Here is a 17,199-nt window from a genome sequence, read left to right as displayed (position 1 = left end):
TTAACGAGACTTGTCACTAAAAGAGAGAGTAACAGTGGGCGTAACTAGGCGATATGTACGAGGGCTATTTGGAAAGTAAGGTCCGACCGGTTGTGGAATTGAAGCCACTGTGAAAATAAAAATGTTTCATTTGCAACAACTAGATACATCTTCCAGCATAGTCGCTACTTCGACTTAGACATCTGTGTTAGCGTTGTACCAACTTTCCTACGTCCTCGTCATAGAAGGCAGCCGCCTGTGCATTCAGTCAATTTGTTAAGCTGGTCTACAGCTCACTAAGCTGGTCTACACCTAGTTTCTGCCAAAATGTTGTTGCATAGCCAGCAGTTCATGTGAGCAGAGAAGAATCTCAGGAGGAGCCAATTACGGGCTGTATTGTGGGTGATCAAACACTTCGCATCGAAAACGCTGCAGGAGCATCTTCATTGCCCCTTCAGAGAGCTTCTGAGAATTGAAATGTAGAAAGAAATTTATGACAGTTATGTTATGTAGGCTGTATGACATCAGGCGAAATCTCTCATCAGGCCTTTATAATTGGTGGGAGGCCCTATTTTCTAGGCATCTTTACGTGCTCACTGTGCGATCAGAATTGAGAGACGTGATACGATCGACAGGCGTACTAGAGACACTGTCCAAGACACTTGCGCAAAGCTCCATCTTCTTTTCACTATGATTTCCATTTCGCGTCCTGTGGGACCTTACTTTCCGAATAGCCCTTGTATTATTGCTGTATTTTTTGTTGTATTATAAAATATATTTTTGTAAAATATTATCATCTGTCATGTATAGAGAGACAATAGTTTATGAAAACTGTTGTGACAGGAGTTCAGCGAATAACAGCACTCTCCAAACAAAAGGAAATGCTAAGTAAAGTGTAAAACAAGGCGAACGCACCTTCACTTATTGGTGCACAAAACTTATTGATGAAAGTAATTTTCGTACGATTTGCCACTGCCAAGTCACATAGCTCGACGAAGCTTGGACCATACATAGAAAAAAGACTGCTGGAGTATAGCATAGAGAGTAACTAAAAAAAAAAATTCCACCTTTGGAATGAAAATGCCACCATCCTCAAGGTTTCTGCAGTGGCATTTCAGCCGGATGTTTGGAATACAGACTTGGAAGTAATATTCATCGGTGAAATATGGGCAGCAATTGGAAGAAAGGTGAGTGCTTACTGTTAAAGATCACGAAGTTGTGCACAAACTTCGGGAATAAATTCCAAAATGTTTTATAATATCTAATAGTTTCAGAGGGTGGGACACGGTTAATGTTGCACAGTCTCTTTTTGGAGGCCATCGTGGTGTTGTTGAAGGGAAGATGGCTGCCAGTACTAGGCTTTAATATCTCCATTCTCAGTTCAAGTAAGCCTCCATAGCTCTTTCTGGCTGCTATGCAGAGGTCCCAGTTTCGAGTCCTGGTACTGCAAGGAATTTTTCCATGGTGGAATAACGAGAACGGGGTGCACTCTGCCTCGTAATGCCAACTGAGTAGCTGCTCGAGTGAGAAGTAGGTCAAGAAAACCGAAAGCGGGTGGGAGAGCGGTGTCCTGACCCCACCGTCCTCCGCAATGCGTCCACTGGAAGAGGATGACACGGCGGTCGGTCAGACACGGGCCAGAACGTGGAGGTTTGTTTCGTTTCTCAGTTCGACGTTAATAATAATAAGACAGTTGTGTAGAGTCTTCCGGGAATATGACACTAACGGCAGTTCTTTTGAGGGGGATGAATTGCTGAGTGCACGTAGAGTATAATGTCGGGTGTAATATGTTGACGACCACTAAAAAGGAGGTAAATAGCGAAAATCTGTAACTACAGATAGCTTACTCGTCTGAAATAGCACCAAGGTGGCGCGAGCTTAATTTCCCCAAAATTTCCCCAATTTGATCCTTTCCACGTTTCTTTCCCTCAAAGGCCAGTATTTGGTGAGGAAAATACATTCACTAGTAGTACTCAACACAACAGACTTGTATAGAAGCCTTAAATACGGGGGGTGGAGATTATCTCCAGTTTTGTGATTCATCAGTACCTTGAGGCTTCCCAGCTAACGATGTCATTTGGCTCCAGTTTCTGTTAGAAAACTTACATTTCCCAATGATACCGTTTTGAATTAACGGTGAGTACGAGAAACACTTTTCAGTCTGTTTCGGAAATTCGTTATGTACCACAGTATTATTTTCAAATACATTTTGTTCAGTTTATGCTCATGGACTAATTTTTAGACTGAGTGAAGAAAGAAATATAGAAGATGTGAGTGAACAGCTAAGCATGTCCAAAGCCTCGACGTGGGCAAAGGAACACGATACTTATCAACATCCAGCCTCGTCGTGAAATAATGAGTGACTCAAGACTGTACTCTTCATGGAAGCCTGAAGCTCCTTTGATATTGAACCTAAGACCGTCCAGAGCACCGCGAGGTTTCTGCAGATAGATGGCCTCAAAAAATATGGACTCTCCTTGGTATTGAATCGCCGTAAAGAAAGTTGTAAGGCAATAGCGACTCCTGCATAATAGGTTAAAACAAAACATGAGGCTATACAGAGATTCTGAACGAAACCAATTTGGCTATCAAGGGGTCAATGTGTGAGACCTTCTACATCGCACCAGCATCTTATCGAGCGATCTCTTAAAAAACGCAAAGACATTCGGATTACATGTAAAGGTTGTCAGTGCCACCAAAGATAGTGTCTAGGCACTTATGGATGACTCTGGAACAATAATAGAGAACAGCAAGCCAAAAGCAGAAACACTAACTCCGTTAGGAAATGTTCCTTTATCGAAGGAAGCTGTAGATACAGTCCTAGTGCACCTATCGGACCACTGCAAAAATGAGTGATGTAGATACTAGTTTCAATGGCGTTGAGACAGAGCTGAGATCGATAAAGTTAAACAAGGCTCCAAGGCCGCATGTGATCCGTGTCAGTTTCTAAACAGATCTTGCTGCTGAGTTAGAACCCATTTTCAGCATTACGTACCGCAAGTCTCTCTACGTACATCCCTCTATCAAAACACTGTGCCCAGTGATCGGAAGAAAGCACAGGCCACACTTGTGTATAAGAATGGTAACAAACGTGACCCACAAAAATATCTTCCGATCTCATTCTCATCTGTCTATTGCACAATTCCAGAACATTATTTGAACTCAAACGTAATGAATTATCTCGAAAACAATGACCACCTCCATACCAATCAACATTGATTCCGTAACCAAAGATAATGCAAAACCTAGCATTTGCTCTTCTCACATGCCAGCATGAAAATCGTGGATCGAGGAAATCAGGTAGATAAAGTATTTATAAGCTTCCGAAAACACTTGGTGCGTCATCACACCAACTTTTATCGACAAAACTACAATGATGTCGAGTATCAAACAATGTTTTAGATGGAAAGGAAGATTTATTGGTATGCGGGAGACAACATATTGGACGTAGAGTCGTCGACAGAGGTAGAAGTGACTTCAGGCGTGCCCCAGGGAAATGTTTGGGACCTGCAGTCAATTCTTACAAATAATTGATAGTAAGAATTTGTAGACACGGAATGCTCCATAGTCTCAGTTGTGGGTCGGGCACGTAGAAGACTTCAGTTTATTTGTAGAATGCTAGGGAAATTCACTCAATCTACAAAACAGATTGCTTACGAATCACTGTACGACTCATCTTAGAATATTGTTCAAGTGTTTGGGAGCCGCACAGAATAAGACTGACAAGGGAAACTAAACATTTACAGAGAAAAGCAGCACTAGTGGCCACAGGTTTGTGTGACCCACGAAAGTGTCGCAGAAATGTTCAAAGAACTGAACTGGCAAACTCTTGATGATAAACGTAAACTATTGCTAGAAAGCTTACTTATGAAATATCGCGAACTGGCTTTTAATGATGATTCTAAAAATATACTACGATTTCCTGCATGTCACTCCCGTAGGGTCCGTGAGGATAAGATCAGATTAATCACAGCACTCGCAGAGGGGTTTATTCTTCCCGCGCTCCATACGTGAGTGGAACGGGAAGCCGTAATAAATGGTACAATGGGACGCAACGTCTGCCGTGCACTTCACAGTAGTTTGAAGAGTATGGATGTAGATGTGGATAGGCAGATTGCGAAAAAATCTGATGTCAGAATTAGACATTTAAATGACCACGGTAGCTCTAGTGGAACAGCAAAAGAAAGTGGGGCGCGAGTTCCGCTCAATCTGGAGTTCATAAAGGACGAGAAATTCTGCTCAGTGTTCTTCTATTTGTATGGCTGTCGCTAAGTCAGCTGACCATGTAGTGCCACACGCCTGTCTCTCAGAAGACGATGTATAATACTGTCACCCATTCCACATCAAGTCTTCTACGTCTACTTGGCTACCCTGTAAATCACACTTGAGTGTTTCGCAGAGCGTTCACAGAACCACTTTCGGACTATTTCTCTACCGCTCCACTCTCGAATAGCACGTGGGAAAAATGATCACTTAAATCTTTCCATGTGAGATCTGTTTTCTCTCACTTTATTACGATGATCATTTATACTTATGCAGGTGAGAGTCAACAAAATATTTCCGCAATATGAGGCAAAAAACTGTGATTGAAATTTCGTGAAAGACCGCTAGAGAAACGTTTTTTTTTTTTAAATTATGGCTCACATCCGTTACAATCTTTCCTCTGATTCATAGTACACACATCAAAAAAAGTTTTGCAACACCGCAGTTCCCAGTAGTCCTGACTGTGGGTATTGTATCACAGACACAGTCCCTTTGACTGTTCAAAGGTGTCACTAAACCCGCCCAAAGCTGTAAACAGCCATGCATGAGCAGCACCTATTAGACGGAAAGGGTCCGACAGCCTATCAGTTCCATCATTCCACCAGGAAGGAGGTACACGGCTCGTGTTATCTGTTGTGCAGCCACGCCTAGATGGTCAATACTGCAGTTGGATCGCGTCCGCATAGTTACTTTGTGCCAGGAAGGGCTCTCAACAAGGGAAGTGTCCAAGCGTCTCGGAGTGAATCAAGGCGATGTTGGTAGAGCACTTTCCTGCGAAAGGCAAAGGTCCCGAGTTCGAGTCTCGGTCCGGCACACAGTTTTAATCTGCCAGGAAGTTACATATCAGCGCACACTCCGCTGTAAAATGAAAATTTCATTCTCGAAACATCCCCCAGGCTGTGGCTGAGCCATGTCTCCGCAATATCCTTTCTTCCAGGAGTGGTAGTTCTGCAAGGTTCGCAGGAGAGCTTCTGTGAAGTTTGAAAGGTAGGAGACGAGGTACTGACGGAATTAGAGCTGTGAGGACGGGGCGTGTGTCGTGCTTGGGTAGCTCAGTTGGTAGAGCAGTTGCCCGCGAAAGTCAAAGGTTGCAAATTCGAGTCTCGGTCTGGCACACAGTTTTAATCTGCCAGGAAGTTTCATACCAGCGCACAAAATTTCATTCTAGAAAACGATGTTCTTCGGACATGGAGGAGATACAGAGGGACAGGAACTGTCAATGATATGCCTCGCTCAGGCCGCCCAAGGTCTGCTATTGCAGTGGATGGCAACTACCTACGGATTATGGCTGGCAGAACCCTGACAGCAACGCCACAATGTTGAATAATGCTTTTCGTGCAGCCACAGGACGTCGCGTTACGACTCAAACTGTGCGCAGTAGGCTGCATGATGCGCAACTTCACTCCCTACGTCTATGTCGAGGTACATCTTTGCAACCGCGACAACATGCAGCGCGATACAGATGGGCTCAACAACGAATGGACCGCTCAGGATTGGCATCGCGTTCTCTTCGCCGATTAGTGTTGCATATGCCTTCAAACCGGTCAGGCTGAACGCCTTAGACACACTGTCCAGTGAGTACAAGAAGGTGGAGGTTCCCTGCTGTTTTGGGGTGGCATTAAGTGGACCGACGTACGCTGCTCGTGGTCATGGAAATCGCCGTAACGTCTGCACGATACGTGAATGCCAATCCCGACCGGCGGTGCAACCATATCGGCAGCATATTGGCGAGGCATCCGTCTTAATGGACGAAAATTCGCGGCCCCATCGAGCACATCTTGTGAATGACATCCTTCAGAATAACGACATCGTTCGACTAGAGTGGGCAGCATGTTCTCCAGACGTGAACCGTATCGAACATGTCTGGGGTATATAGAAAAGCGCTGTTTATGGACGACGTGACCCACTAACCGCTCTGAGGGATCTACGCCAAATTGCCGTGGACGAGTGGGAAAATCTGGACCAACAGTGCTTTGATGTACTTGTGGATAGTATGCCCCGACGAATATCGGCATGCATAGATGCAAGAGGACGTGCTACTGGGTATTAGAGGTGCCTTTGGTACAGAAATCTGGACCACCATCTCTGAAGGTCTCGCTGTATGGTGGGACAACATGCAATGTGTAGTTTTCATGAGCAATAAAAAGTGCGGAAATGATGTTTATGTTGATCTCTATTCCAATTTTCTGTACAGAGTCCGTAACTCTCGGAAGCGAGGTGATGCAGAACTTTTTTTGATGTGTGTAATAGAAAACGAGCTTTACAATTTTTCGGTGTCGTCCATCAATCCTATCTCATATGGACCTCATACCACACAGCAATATTCCAAATGAGGAGTGGCAGGCGTGGTGAGGCAGTATATTTTATGGATGATTTGCATCTTCCGAGTGTTCTGCCCATAAAAATCACTTCCTTTGTGCGATGGCTCCGGTTTGAGTTGTTTGTAAGCGTAAACCCTAGGTGGCTTAGTTGAATCTACAACGTATAAATTTGCATGATTTATCGTATAATCGAAATGTAACGGAGTTTTTTAGTACTTGCATCGAGAACATCACACGTTTTATTGTTTGGAATCAAACACCATTTGATGGCTTCAGTTGACGGTAAAGGACAATCTTGCAGGGTTGTTGAGATTGTCTTGTAATATAGTACAGCCAGATGTTCCAGCCACACGTTGCTGTGGCTCAGTGTGGTTAAATGAAAAAAAAAAAAAGAAAAAGAAAAGAGGCAACACACGTTTCTAATATGTATGGTAACTGAATACACATCCTCCTTCTTTCCGCTGTCTTGGTCCCTCTCCTCCTGCCCCTCTCTCTGTCCATCTCCTTCTGCTTTCCCCTCTGTCTGTCCATCACCTCCTCCCTCTCTCTCTGTCCATCTTATCCTATCCTCTCTTTCCGCATCCTTCCGCCCCCCTCTCTCCCTCTTTCTGTCCATTATCTCCTCGCTCTTTCTCTCTCCATTTTATCCTCCCCCTCTATGTCCTCCTGCCCCCTCTCTGTCCGCCCCACTCTGTCCTCCGTCTTCTCGACTGTTTCTATGTCCACCTTCTCCTCTGTCTATCTCTCTCTCCATCTCGTCGTGCCCCCTCTCCCTGTCCATCTCCTCCTTTACGCTTTCTACGTCCATTTGTTCATATTTCTCTGTCCATAAACCCTCAAAGCGAGAAAGTGACGCTGACGAGACAAGTAATTTAATATAAAACACTTGGGTTCGCAAATGTCGGGACATACTTGAAAAATGGATGAGAAATGTTGAACGACATACCTCGTGCAGCGGTTGGGCTTGGACGTAAGGAGCGATGAAACGTTTGCATTAGAGCAAATGGTGCAAATTTAGAGAAGCTTTAGATAGTTAGTTACAGAATCCATTTATGATCTCACGGTAACTGTTATGACCTGGACGTGTCAAGTGCATAAGAAATGCAGACATGAATCAAGGTTTTCTTAAGTTTAAAATTTTTATTACCTACCCCATTCTCTTAAATGGCACAAAATGCATATATTTTGCCAATACATGTATTTATTCCTATTAAAGAATTCATCTATGGTATAGAAGGAGTTGTCAAGGAGATATGATTTCAGTTTATTTTTGAAGCTATTATTACTGTCTGCCAGACAATTTATTTCATCTGTTAATTTATCAAAAAGTTTTACAGCAGCATATTTTACCCCTTTCTGTGCCAAATATAGTGTAAGTATTTCTTTCTTCTGATGTTATAATCGTGAGTGCCACTGTTGTTTTTAAACTGGTCCATGTTACTGAGAACAAATTTCATTACCGAGTAAAAATGTACTGTGAGGCTGCTGTACGAATTCCTAACCTTTTTAACAGATGCCTACGAGACGCGCGACTATGAGCCCCACACATTATTCTAAACACTTTGTTTTGAGCAGTGAATACTTTTTGCCTAAGTGTTAAGTTACTCCAAGATATTATTCCCTATGACATCAGAAAGTGAAAATATGAAATATATGTTAGCTTTCTAATTTCTATATCCTCAACATTGGCAGTTGTTCTGATTGCAAAAGTTGCTGAACCTAGACGCTTTAGGAGATCCAAAATATGATGTTTGCAATTGAGATTCTCATCTACATGAACACCCATAAACGTACTGTGCTCTGCCATGGCTACTGACGCCTGTTGATGTGTTATATTTATTGAAGAAACTGTAGTCCTTGCAACAGAAAATTGGATGTGCTATGTTTTTTCAAAGTTTAGTGCAAGCGCATCTGCAGAAAAACCATTAATAACTTCTCCAAAGACCTTATTTGTATCATTTCCTATCAGAGTATCTTTTACTGGATTAATAGTAATGCTTGTATCATCAGCAAACAGTGTCAGTTTAGCTTGTTGTTTCAGACAAGAAGCAAGGTCATTCACTTATATCAAGAACAGAAGGGGACCCATGATCGAACCCTGTGGAACACCTAATGTAAATTCAACCCTGCTAGATAAAGTGGCAAACTTCCTTACATCACTTAAACCATATAAAGAAATTTTTTGCTTCTTTTTCTGTAGATAAGACTTAAACCACTCATATGCTGTTCCATTTATACCATAGAATTGTAATTTCTGTGACATGATGTCAAGTTTCACACAGTCAAATGCTTTGAATAAGTCACAAAAATTCCTATTGGTGACATTTTACTATTTAAAGATTCTGTTATGTGGGCAGTGAAATTGTATAGTGCTGTCTTAGTGGAACAGCAGTTTTCAGATCTGAACTGTGATTTACTTAGTATCCCATTGCTGTTGAGATGGCTAACCACTCTTGAGTACGTAACTTTCTTGACGATTTTTGAAAATGCTGTAAGCAAGGATACTGGCAGTAATTATTGACATTTGTGGTGCCTGTTTTTTATAGAGAGGCTTGACAATGCCATATTTTAAACTGTCTGAGAAAATACCTTGAGTTAGTGATGCATTACCTATGTTGTGATGAAGCAACGTGGGATAATTTTAATTCCCCTCCTGTTTTGCCATCTGCCTCCTTATACTAGTTTTGTTACTTTTAACTATTTACCATTAACATACGTGAATGTTATCTGCATTTCCATGAAAGAGAAAGGTTGGCCCTCAGTTTTAAAGAATATAACACCAGATCTAATGTTCTGCTTAATTTATGTATGTAATTGATTTTCTAATTTATTTTTACTATTCCTAGTTAGTATCTTTTGTTACTGGGTGAAATCAGTAATTGTTTCACAACTTAAATTCTATTGTTGACATATAAACAAATATAAATTTTGTACTAATTATAAACCTTTGGAAGACGAAATACTAGTAATCTTAAAGTATCTATTTGGCTCTAGTCGGAAACATGTTAGCAAAACCAACCCTGAATTAATTCCAAAATAATTAACAGTTTTCTCAAAAAATTGTTTGTTTAAGGATATTTATTAATTTCATGATTTAAACAAATAATTTGGCCTAACTCTTGCAGTAAAAGAAACTGTTAAAAAGATGCAATTTTTCGCTGTATTCAGTTAATCGAATGAATTAAGTTTTAATTGTAATTCTGTAATTTTAATTTCGAACAATATGTAGTTTCAGTATGTATTATTGTGAGGATATATAAGCGCCCAATTTTTGGTCATGAAACAGTAAGTCCATGGCCGGGTTTTAGACGAGGAACCTGTGTTGGTTATAACGACGACAATGCATCATCTTAACAGTGAAATAAGTGTTGCACCAATAGGCTGTGTGTTAAAACAGTGACAGTGTCTGCTCCATATGTACATTTCTATTATTCAAGAACTGTGAACTCCGTTTACTGCTCGTAGATGTTCAGCAGTAAACTATTGTAGCAGTATGTGAATGTTCGCCTGCAACTTATTAATGAGACTTATCGAAGGTAAAACAATAGTGCACTGGCCATATTAATTGTGTATTATTGGGGGGGGGGGGGGTTGTGAACAGCAAATGTAAAAGACTGTGAAACGTAACTGTGCAAATGTCGGCTACGTTATTTACTGTAGTCAGTGTCCAAATTTAAAACCCCATTTTTCAGCCAATGTAGCAACGCAGTACGTCGACACCGAGGACAACAAATGATGAGGTAAAACAGGTGGAACCACTACAATATGATTCAGAACATCAGCTGTAACTGCTCCACATTGTTTTAATAGCTTGTTATAGATGTCATCTGCTCCAACACATTTATTTTTGAAATGTTTAATGATTTTTCTTATTTCACAAGAGGCTGTTTGGTGAAAATTAATCTAAGATTTCTCAAAATTGATTCTTACACGTATTTCTTGGCTTTTCCTTTTACACTATTCTTACCAATTTTTTCACCTACACTAAAGAAATAGTTGTTAAATACATTAGCTACTTTGTGCTCTTGGTTTGGATGGTCTTATTCTCTTTAATAGTAGGACTACCTCCCCAAGTGGTTACTTTTCCTGTCTCCCTTCTAACAACATTGCATATTGATTTTGTTTTATTGCCTGACTTGTTAATTTCATCTCTAACATACATATTTCCTGATTTTCTGACAACTTTTCCCAGTATGTTACAATAATTTTTATGGTGTAAAATTACTTCTGGGACTTTACATATACAGTTTTCTTTTTCTTCCTGAAGACATCTCTAGTAATCCTAGGTTTTTTTGAAACTGTTTGGTGTCACATTTAGTAATTTTTTGGGCAACAGTGTTCAAAAAGGGATACAATTTTATCAAGAAATATGTTGCATTTATCATTAGCATTTGGCTCATCATACACATCTCCCTAATTAACATTTCTTAAATTTTCTCTGAAGTGCTCTATAGATACTTTATTGAGCAACCTTGCACGTTTACTCAATGGTTTCTGAACTGTACACCCTGTTAGGTTTTGTAAGTTAATCAATTGCACATCATTGTCTCCTAATCCGTTTATCAAAGGGAAAGCTGTAGAAATACATTATCTATTAGAGCGCTACTGTCTTGAGCTATATGTGTAGGAAAATTTATCACTAATTCTAAGTTATATGTCATTAACAACACTTCTAGTTCACTTTTTCTGTGAGAATTGCCTAGAAAATTTACACTGAAATCACGACAGATTAATAATTTCTGCTTTTTGTTTGACAGGCAGCATAATAGGGAGTCAAACTTTTTTATGAATAGCTCCCAATCTCCTAATAGGGACCTGTACACTGTTGCTAACATCAAAACTACGTTATCTAGCTCTAGTTCACATGTACAAACTTCAAAGTTCTGATCAACACAAAATTTCCTTACTTCTGCGCTTATTTACTTATACCCTTGTTTTGTGTAAATGGCAACTTCTCCTTTATCCATGCTCGATGTGCAAGTGTAAGGCGCTAAATTATACTCATTTATACTGACACTATTTGTAACAGTAGTTACAAGGTGTTCAGCCAAAGTATATCAATCTCATTCTTATTTTTGAGACCATCTAAACACACTAACAGCTTATCTACTTTATTTTTTATTCCCCTGATATTTTGATGAAGTAAGATGATACTACCCTTACCTTTATCCCTATTTACTGCACCTGAATCTTCTTTTATTCTATTTTTCTTTGGCTTTAAGCTAAAAAACCTGTCTGCCTGGTCCTGTTAAGTATAGTGATCATCCCTTCTGTGACTGTGTCTCCCGTTACACTATCTGCTAATAGAGAAGCTAACTTATCTTTCCCCCTCCTCTTTAGGTGCATGTCATACGTAATGTATCCCCACCTACCAATAGCATCAACTGGAACACTTATGTGAGATATTGCCAGTGTCTGGAGCATCCTGTTCAGCTCAGTGTTAACACGCCTTACAGCAGTGTTTACCCAGGGCCAATCATGGCACTGAAAGACATCCACGAACCCCACGTGTATGTGCCCAGTTTCTGCTCCTATTTCATCAAGGTCACTCCTAATACTGTATCTTGTATTCATTGCCAGGCTGTTTCCTCCTCCTCCAACCATAGTTACCTGGCTTCCGTCTCAAGGTCTCTTCATAACTAACCTAAATTTTCTGTCACCTGGGTAATGCTAGCACTTGATTTCACAAAGCTGGTGGCTTTGTGCCCTGTACCTAATTTCTCCAGAAGCTTTTGGCTTACACCACTCTCATGACTGCTAACTAGAAGCAGAATTCTTCTATTCCCGTTCTGATTTGATCACGAACTGTCTTATTTCTTTAATCTAATATTCTTATTAAACCTACATTCAACCACGTCTAAATGAGGCCCTTACTCCACTACTTCAGATAGCAAGCCAAAATGGTTTACTAACTGAATTTCGAAAGTTTTTTCAACAGTTTCCCTTTTGCGTCCTTTGCTTGCTACCTTTTCCCAGCACACCATCTGTTTTCCTCCGTTAGCCTACATAATTCCAAAACTGCTTTTTTAAATTCAACTTTAAGGGCACAAATTTTTGTCACCTGTTCAGCGATTTTTCTGTCCTTTCTTCATAACCTATATTACCATGGAAATGCTTCATTATCTACCCATCTACCCCTTTTTGTCGCTTCTACATTCGCCCCAATGAAACCATAACATACAGTCTTCACAGAACACCCTCTCCTTCAGATTTCTACTGCAATCACCATATTTTGCCTTCTTTCAGAGCATTATTTCTTATGATTTACTATTATGAGGAAACTGTAGCCATGTACATGATATTCTTCTACAGCAAAAAAGTTGTAAGAATTATCACTGATTTTGGTAGACTTGATTCCTGCAAGCCATTGTTTGTGAAACTTAAAGTTATGACTGTTGTTAATATCTATATATATATATATATATATATACTGTTGTTCTACATACCATGAACAATTTACCAAACCAGCAATTAAGAGAAAATATACATTCATATAATACGAGAAACAGGAAACACATTGATGTACCTTTTCAGCGTTTAAAAAGCTATCATGTAATAGGTTACAAATGTTGCAATAAATTTTCTCTTTGTAAATTCGATTGTCCTATTGAAAAGATCAAGCCAAAACTGTATGAGTGGTTGGTCGAGCATCCTTTTTATTCCCTTGATGAATTTCATGATTGCAGTAAAAAACAAATAACATTATAAACTTTGGCTGCTCCCAATATACTATATTAACTATTTCATTAGCAGTTATAGTTACCTATTTGTTAGTAGCTAGTAATAAATATTAATCTGTTTTTCTCTGCACAGTTGCAAAGGACAGTTATTATAATCTGATGTAATATTTCTTTGTATATAATATGTTTTCCTGTCTTGGTATTCTGTACTCTGACTTTTTCCTGTATTTTGTACTGGTACATTCTGACTGATTTGGTTGTACTACCTCACTTTATATATTGTATCTCCTGACTATTGACTATTTATAAAACTATTGTAATATTGTACTCATAACTCCTGCATATAATTTTGTTTATATTTTGTAATTTGACGTTGTCTATTGCTTCTGTAAGTTTAATGACAATAAAACCTTATTATTATTATTATTATTATTATGGATTGACAGAAAAATTTATACAAAAGCAAAGAATAACTTGGCACAAGAACACTGAAATTTCGTAACCTATGCTAATACGTAACTAAATGCTAATGTAACAAACTTTTAAACTTAGTTTCGAAAGTTCTAGTTAACTACCTAAACTCTATATGACAGAGGCGAATTTAATTGACTTTGAACTTCTAAGTCTAGTGAAAAATAAATATCTAAGCTCGCACGAAATTTACGCCTGGAATGTAAACAAAACTAACGAATACCAGCCTTTACGAAATCTTATTCTTCGAACTGATTACGCTGAGAAAAGCGAAATCTTCAATAGATAGAATAGAGAAGAAGTAAATGCACTAGTGTAAAATGTAATATTAACTAAATTGGCTCTTATTTCAATATTAATCACTTCACTTAGCGGGAGCTTTGTGGACATGCCTCTCAAAGACCTTCTTCTCTTTTTTAAATGTGGTCTATTGTAAACATAGAAGTTAAAAAAAAATTTGTCCTCGTTGTAATCAAGTAAAAGATCTTCTCATTTTACGTTTTTTTTCTTTTTTCACTTCGTTTTTGGTTTACAGACGCTATTTAGTAAAGAAAAAGTAGGTAATTAACTGGTAACGACGCAATTCGAAGGCTTATAATCATTTACTTGTGACGCAATACGTTAAGTTTTTGTTCTGCTATATTTTGCAATAAACCATTGGAGATTGCGAGACCGGAAAATGGAATAATAAATCTACCTTCATGTAAACACATAATTGCCTGCCAGACGAGGCGTCTTGTCACGTTCCGCGTGACTGCCCCTGCCGGAGGTTCGAGTCCTCCTTTGGGCATGGGTGTGTGTGTCGTCCTTTGCCTCAGGTAGTTAAAGTTAGATTAAATAGTGTGTAAGCTTGGGGACCGATGACTCAGCAGTTTCATCCCATAAGACCTTATCACAAATTTCCGAAATTTTTTCCTGCTAGACGCAAGACTCATGCCCTGAGCTCTACGTGCTGAAATTGCGCACTAGGGCTCAGAGCCACAGCGACGTGAATATTTGTCTTGGGTTGGGATTATGAGATGCGACAGACCGAAAGGATTAACCGCTTTACGTGCGGTGAGGTACGTCATCTCGTGACGTCACATGTTCAGCATTTCTTATCCATTTTTGGAGTAGTGCTCGACATCTGCGGCTCATATACGTTATATTAAATTGCTTCTCCCAGGGTCATCTACGTCGCTTCGGATGTTTTTAAACGTTAATGAACTCAACCTGTATAACTTATGTCCCTGCGTTCCTTATACCAAAACAAGAAAAATACCTTTGTAAAAAAGAGCTCGAAAGCGCATACCTTAAGAGCTATGCGCACTTGTTCAGTGGAAGAGACGTGCTTCGCACTAGCGAAGATGAACAAGTGCTCATAGCTCTGAAAGTATGCATTTTAGACTCCACGTTTACCAGACACTTTTCATGTGTTGGTCAACACTTTCTCCACGTAAAATATAGAAAACAAAGACCCTGCAGTAGAAGAGATGTCTCATAGAATCGAAGTTGAACAAGTCCTCATATCACTTGGGATGCTCTTTACAGCCCATGTTTACAGACACCTTTTATTTAATTCCGTGTAAGGAAACTTTCCCTAAGGTTTGTCGGTGTTTCTCGGGACATCCTGTACATGGTGTTCCCGTAGATGTATAAAAACATGACCTGATTCGAATGTAACGTTGCGTCAACATTTCAAAGAACTTTCAGACATTTACAACTTTGTACAAACGAACTTCTACATTTTTATTTATATAGATCAATGCAAAAGGCCTACAGTTATGTTATGTTATGTTAACCGGGGACCTAGAAACGACGGAGAGGCTCCGCCCCCGCCGCAGCTGCAGTGGTCCACAACCCCACGACGACTTCCGCAGTCCACTTCTCCCCTCCGCCGCCCCACACCGAACCCAGGGTTATTGTGCGGTTCGGCCCCCTGTGGATCCCCCAGGGAACGTCTCACACCAGACGAGTGTAACCCCTATGTTTGCGTGGTAGAGTAATGGTGGTGTACGTGTACGTGGAGAACTTGTTTGCGCAGCAATCGCCGACATAGTTTAGCTGAGGCGGAATAAGGGGAACCAGCCCGCATTTGCCGAGGCAGATGGAAAACCGCCTAAAAACCATCCACAGACTGGCAGGCTCACCGAACCTCGACACGTATCCGCCGGGCGGATTCGTGCCGGGGACCGGCGCTCCTTCCCGCCCGGAAAGCCTTGCGTTAGACCGCACGGCCAATCGGGCGGGCAGGCCTATGGTACTTTCTTGGGCAACCCCAAAAAACACTCTGATTTCAATAGATGGCATCCTGTCAATCACCAAGAACTATGGCCTTTCTGACAGTGGATCACGAATCCAGTCGCACAACTAAGATGAAACTCCATAGACACGCTATTTGATTATAAGCCGGCTCATGAGTAACAGTGTCAAAAGCGTTCTGTAAATCGAAAAATATGGAGTCATCTTGATATTCCCCGTCAATTACCAGTCGTTGGTTATGAGTATCTATTAAGGCAAGTCTGCATTTTATGTAGCCTCAGAATTTCATATCAGAGAAGGACGAGTCAAACAGTCGGCGAGACGTACCAGTTATTTCCGACGGCGAGGGCCCTGCCCAGCGCGGCCAGCCCTTGAGCAGCTGGTAGAGCGCGCGGCCCGGGCTGTCCGTGGTGACCAGCTGGCACTGCGCCATGGCGCGCCAGTCGGGGCTCAGGTGGCCCTCGCGCTCCCCCAGAGCCATCAGCTGGTGGAAGGCCTCCACCGCCTCCGGGGTCGGGGGCTTCGTCTTGAAGTTTCCCATGAAGACGACTCCCAACCTGGTCAAGTCGTAGCCCCGAGCGAAGGCGGACCTGTAACGCCAGCCGCGGCCCTCGAACACGTAGCCAGTGGCGCCCACCAGGAAGTTGTAGCGGATGTCGATCAGGACGTCGGTCTGCAGGGCGTGCACCTGCAGCTGCTGCACATGCCGCGCCTCCTCCTCCAACGTGGCGCCGCAGCTGGTCTCCGTGTGGCCTGGCCCAAAAGCATACTCTGACATCGCTCTCGAGTATCTTCCCATGATACTATATATCGTACCACAAAATCATTTTCTAGTAACTTTGGCTCATCATATAAAAATGTTTCTACCCTAATAATATGAATATTTACACTACTGGCCATTAAAATTGCTACACCACGAAGATGACGTGCTACAGACGCGAAATTTAACCGACAGGAAGACGATGCTGTGATCTGCTAATGATTAGCTTTTCAGAGTATTCACACAAGGTTGGCGTCGGTGGCGATACCTACAACGTGCTGACATGAGGAAAGTTTCCAACCGATTTCTCATACACAAGCAGCAGTTGACCGGCGTTGCCTGGTGAAACGTTGTTGTGATGCCCCGTGTAAGGAGGAGAAATACGTACCATCACGTTTCCGACTTTGATAAAGGTCGGATTGTAGCCTATCGCGATTGCGGTTTATCGTGTCGCGACATTGTTGCTCGCGTTGGTCGAGATCCA

The 17,199-nt window shown here is 41.1% G+C and overlaps 1 protein-coding gene across 1 annotated transcript in view; it reads right to left on the bottom strand.

Annotated features, from left to right (window-relative positions):
- The window catches only part of LOC124796085 (peptidoglycan recognition protein 3-like), a 39,759-nt gene extending 23,026 nt beyond the window's left edge, over positions 1 to 16,733 (bottom strand). Inside the window, exon 1 of the mRNA XM_047260171.1 lies at positions 16,283 to 16,733. Coding sequence (XP_047116127.1) covers positions 16,283 to 16,733 — 451 coding nt within the window. The remainder of the gene's footprint in view (positions 1 to 16,282) is intronic.
- Between the last annotated feature and the right edge of the window lie 466 nt (positions 16,734 to 17,199).

This window comes from Schistocerca piceifrons, chromosome 4 (genome assembly GCF_021461385.2).
Source record: "Schistocerca piceifrons isolate TAMUIC-IGC-003096 chromosome 4, iqSchPice1.1, whole genome shotgun sequence".
In the NCBI taxonomy this organism is placed as follows: Eukaryota; Metazoa; Arthropoda; class Insecta; order Orthoptera; family Acrididae; genus Schistocerca; species Schistocerca piceifrons.
The sequence above is the reverse complement of the archived record's forward strand: the minus strand, read 5'-3'. Positions and strand labels throughout refer to the sequence as shown.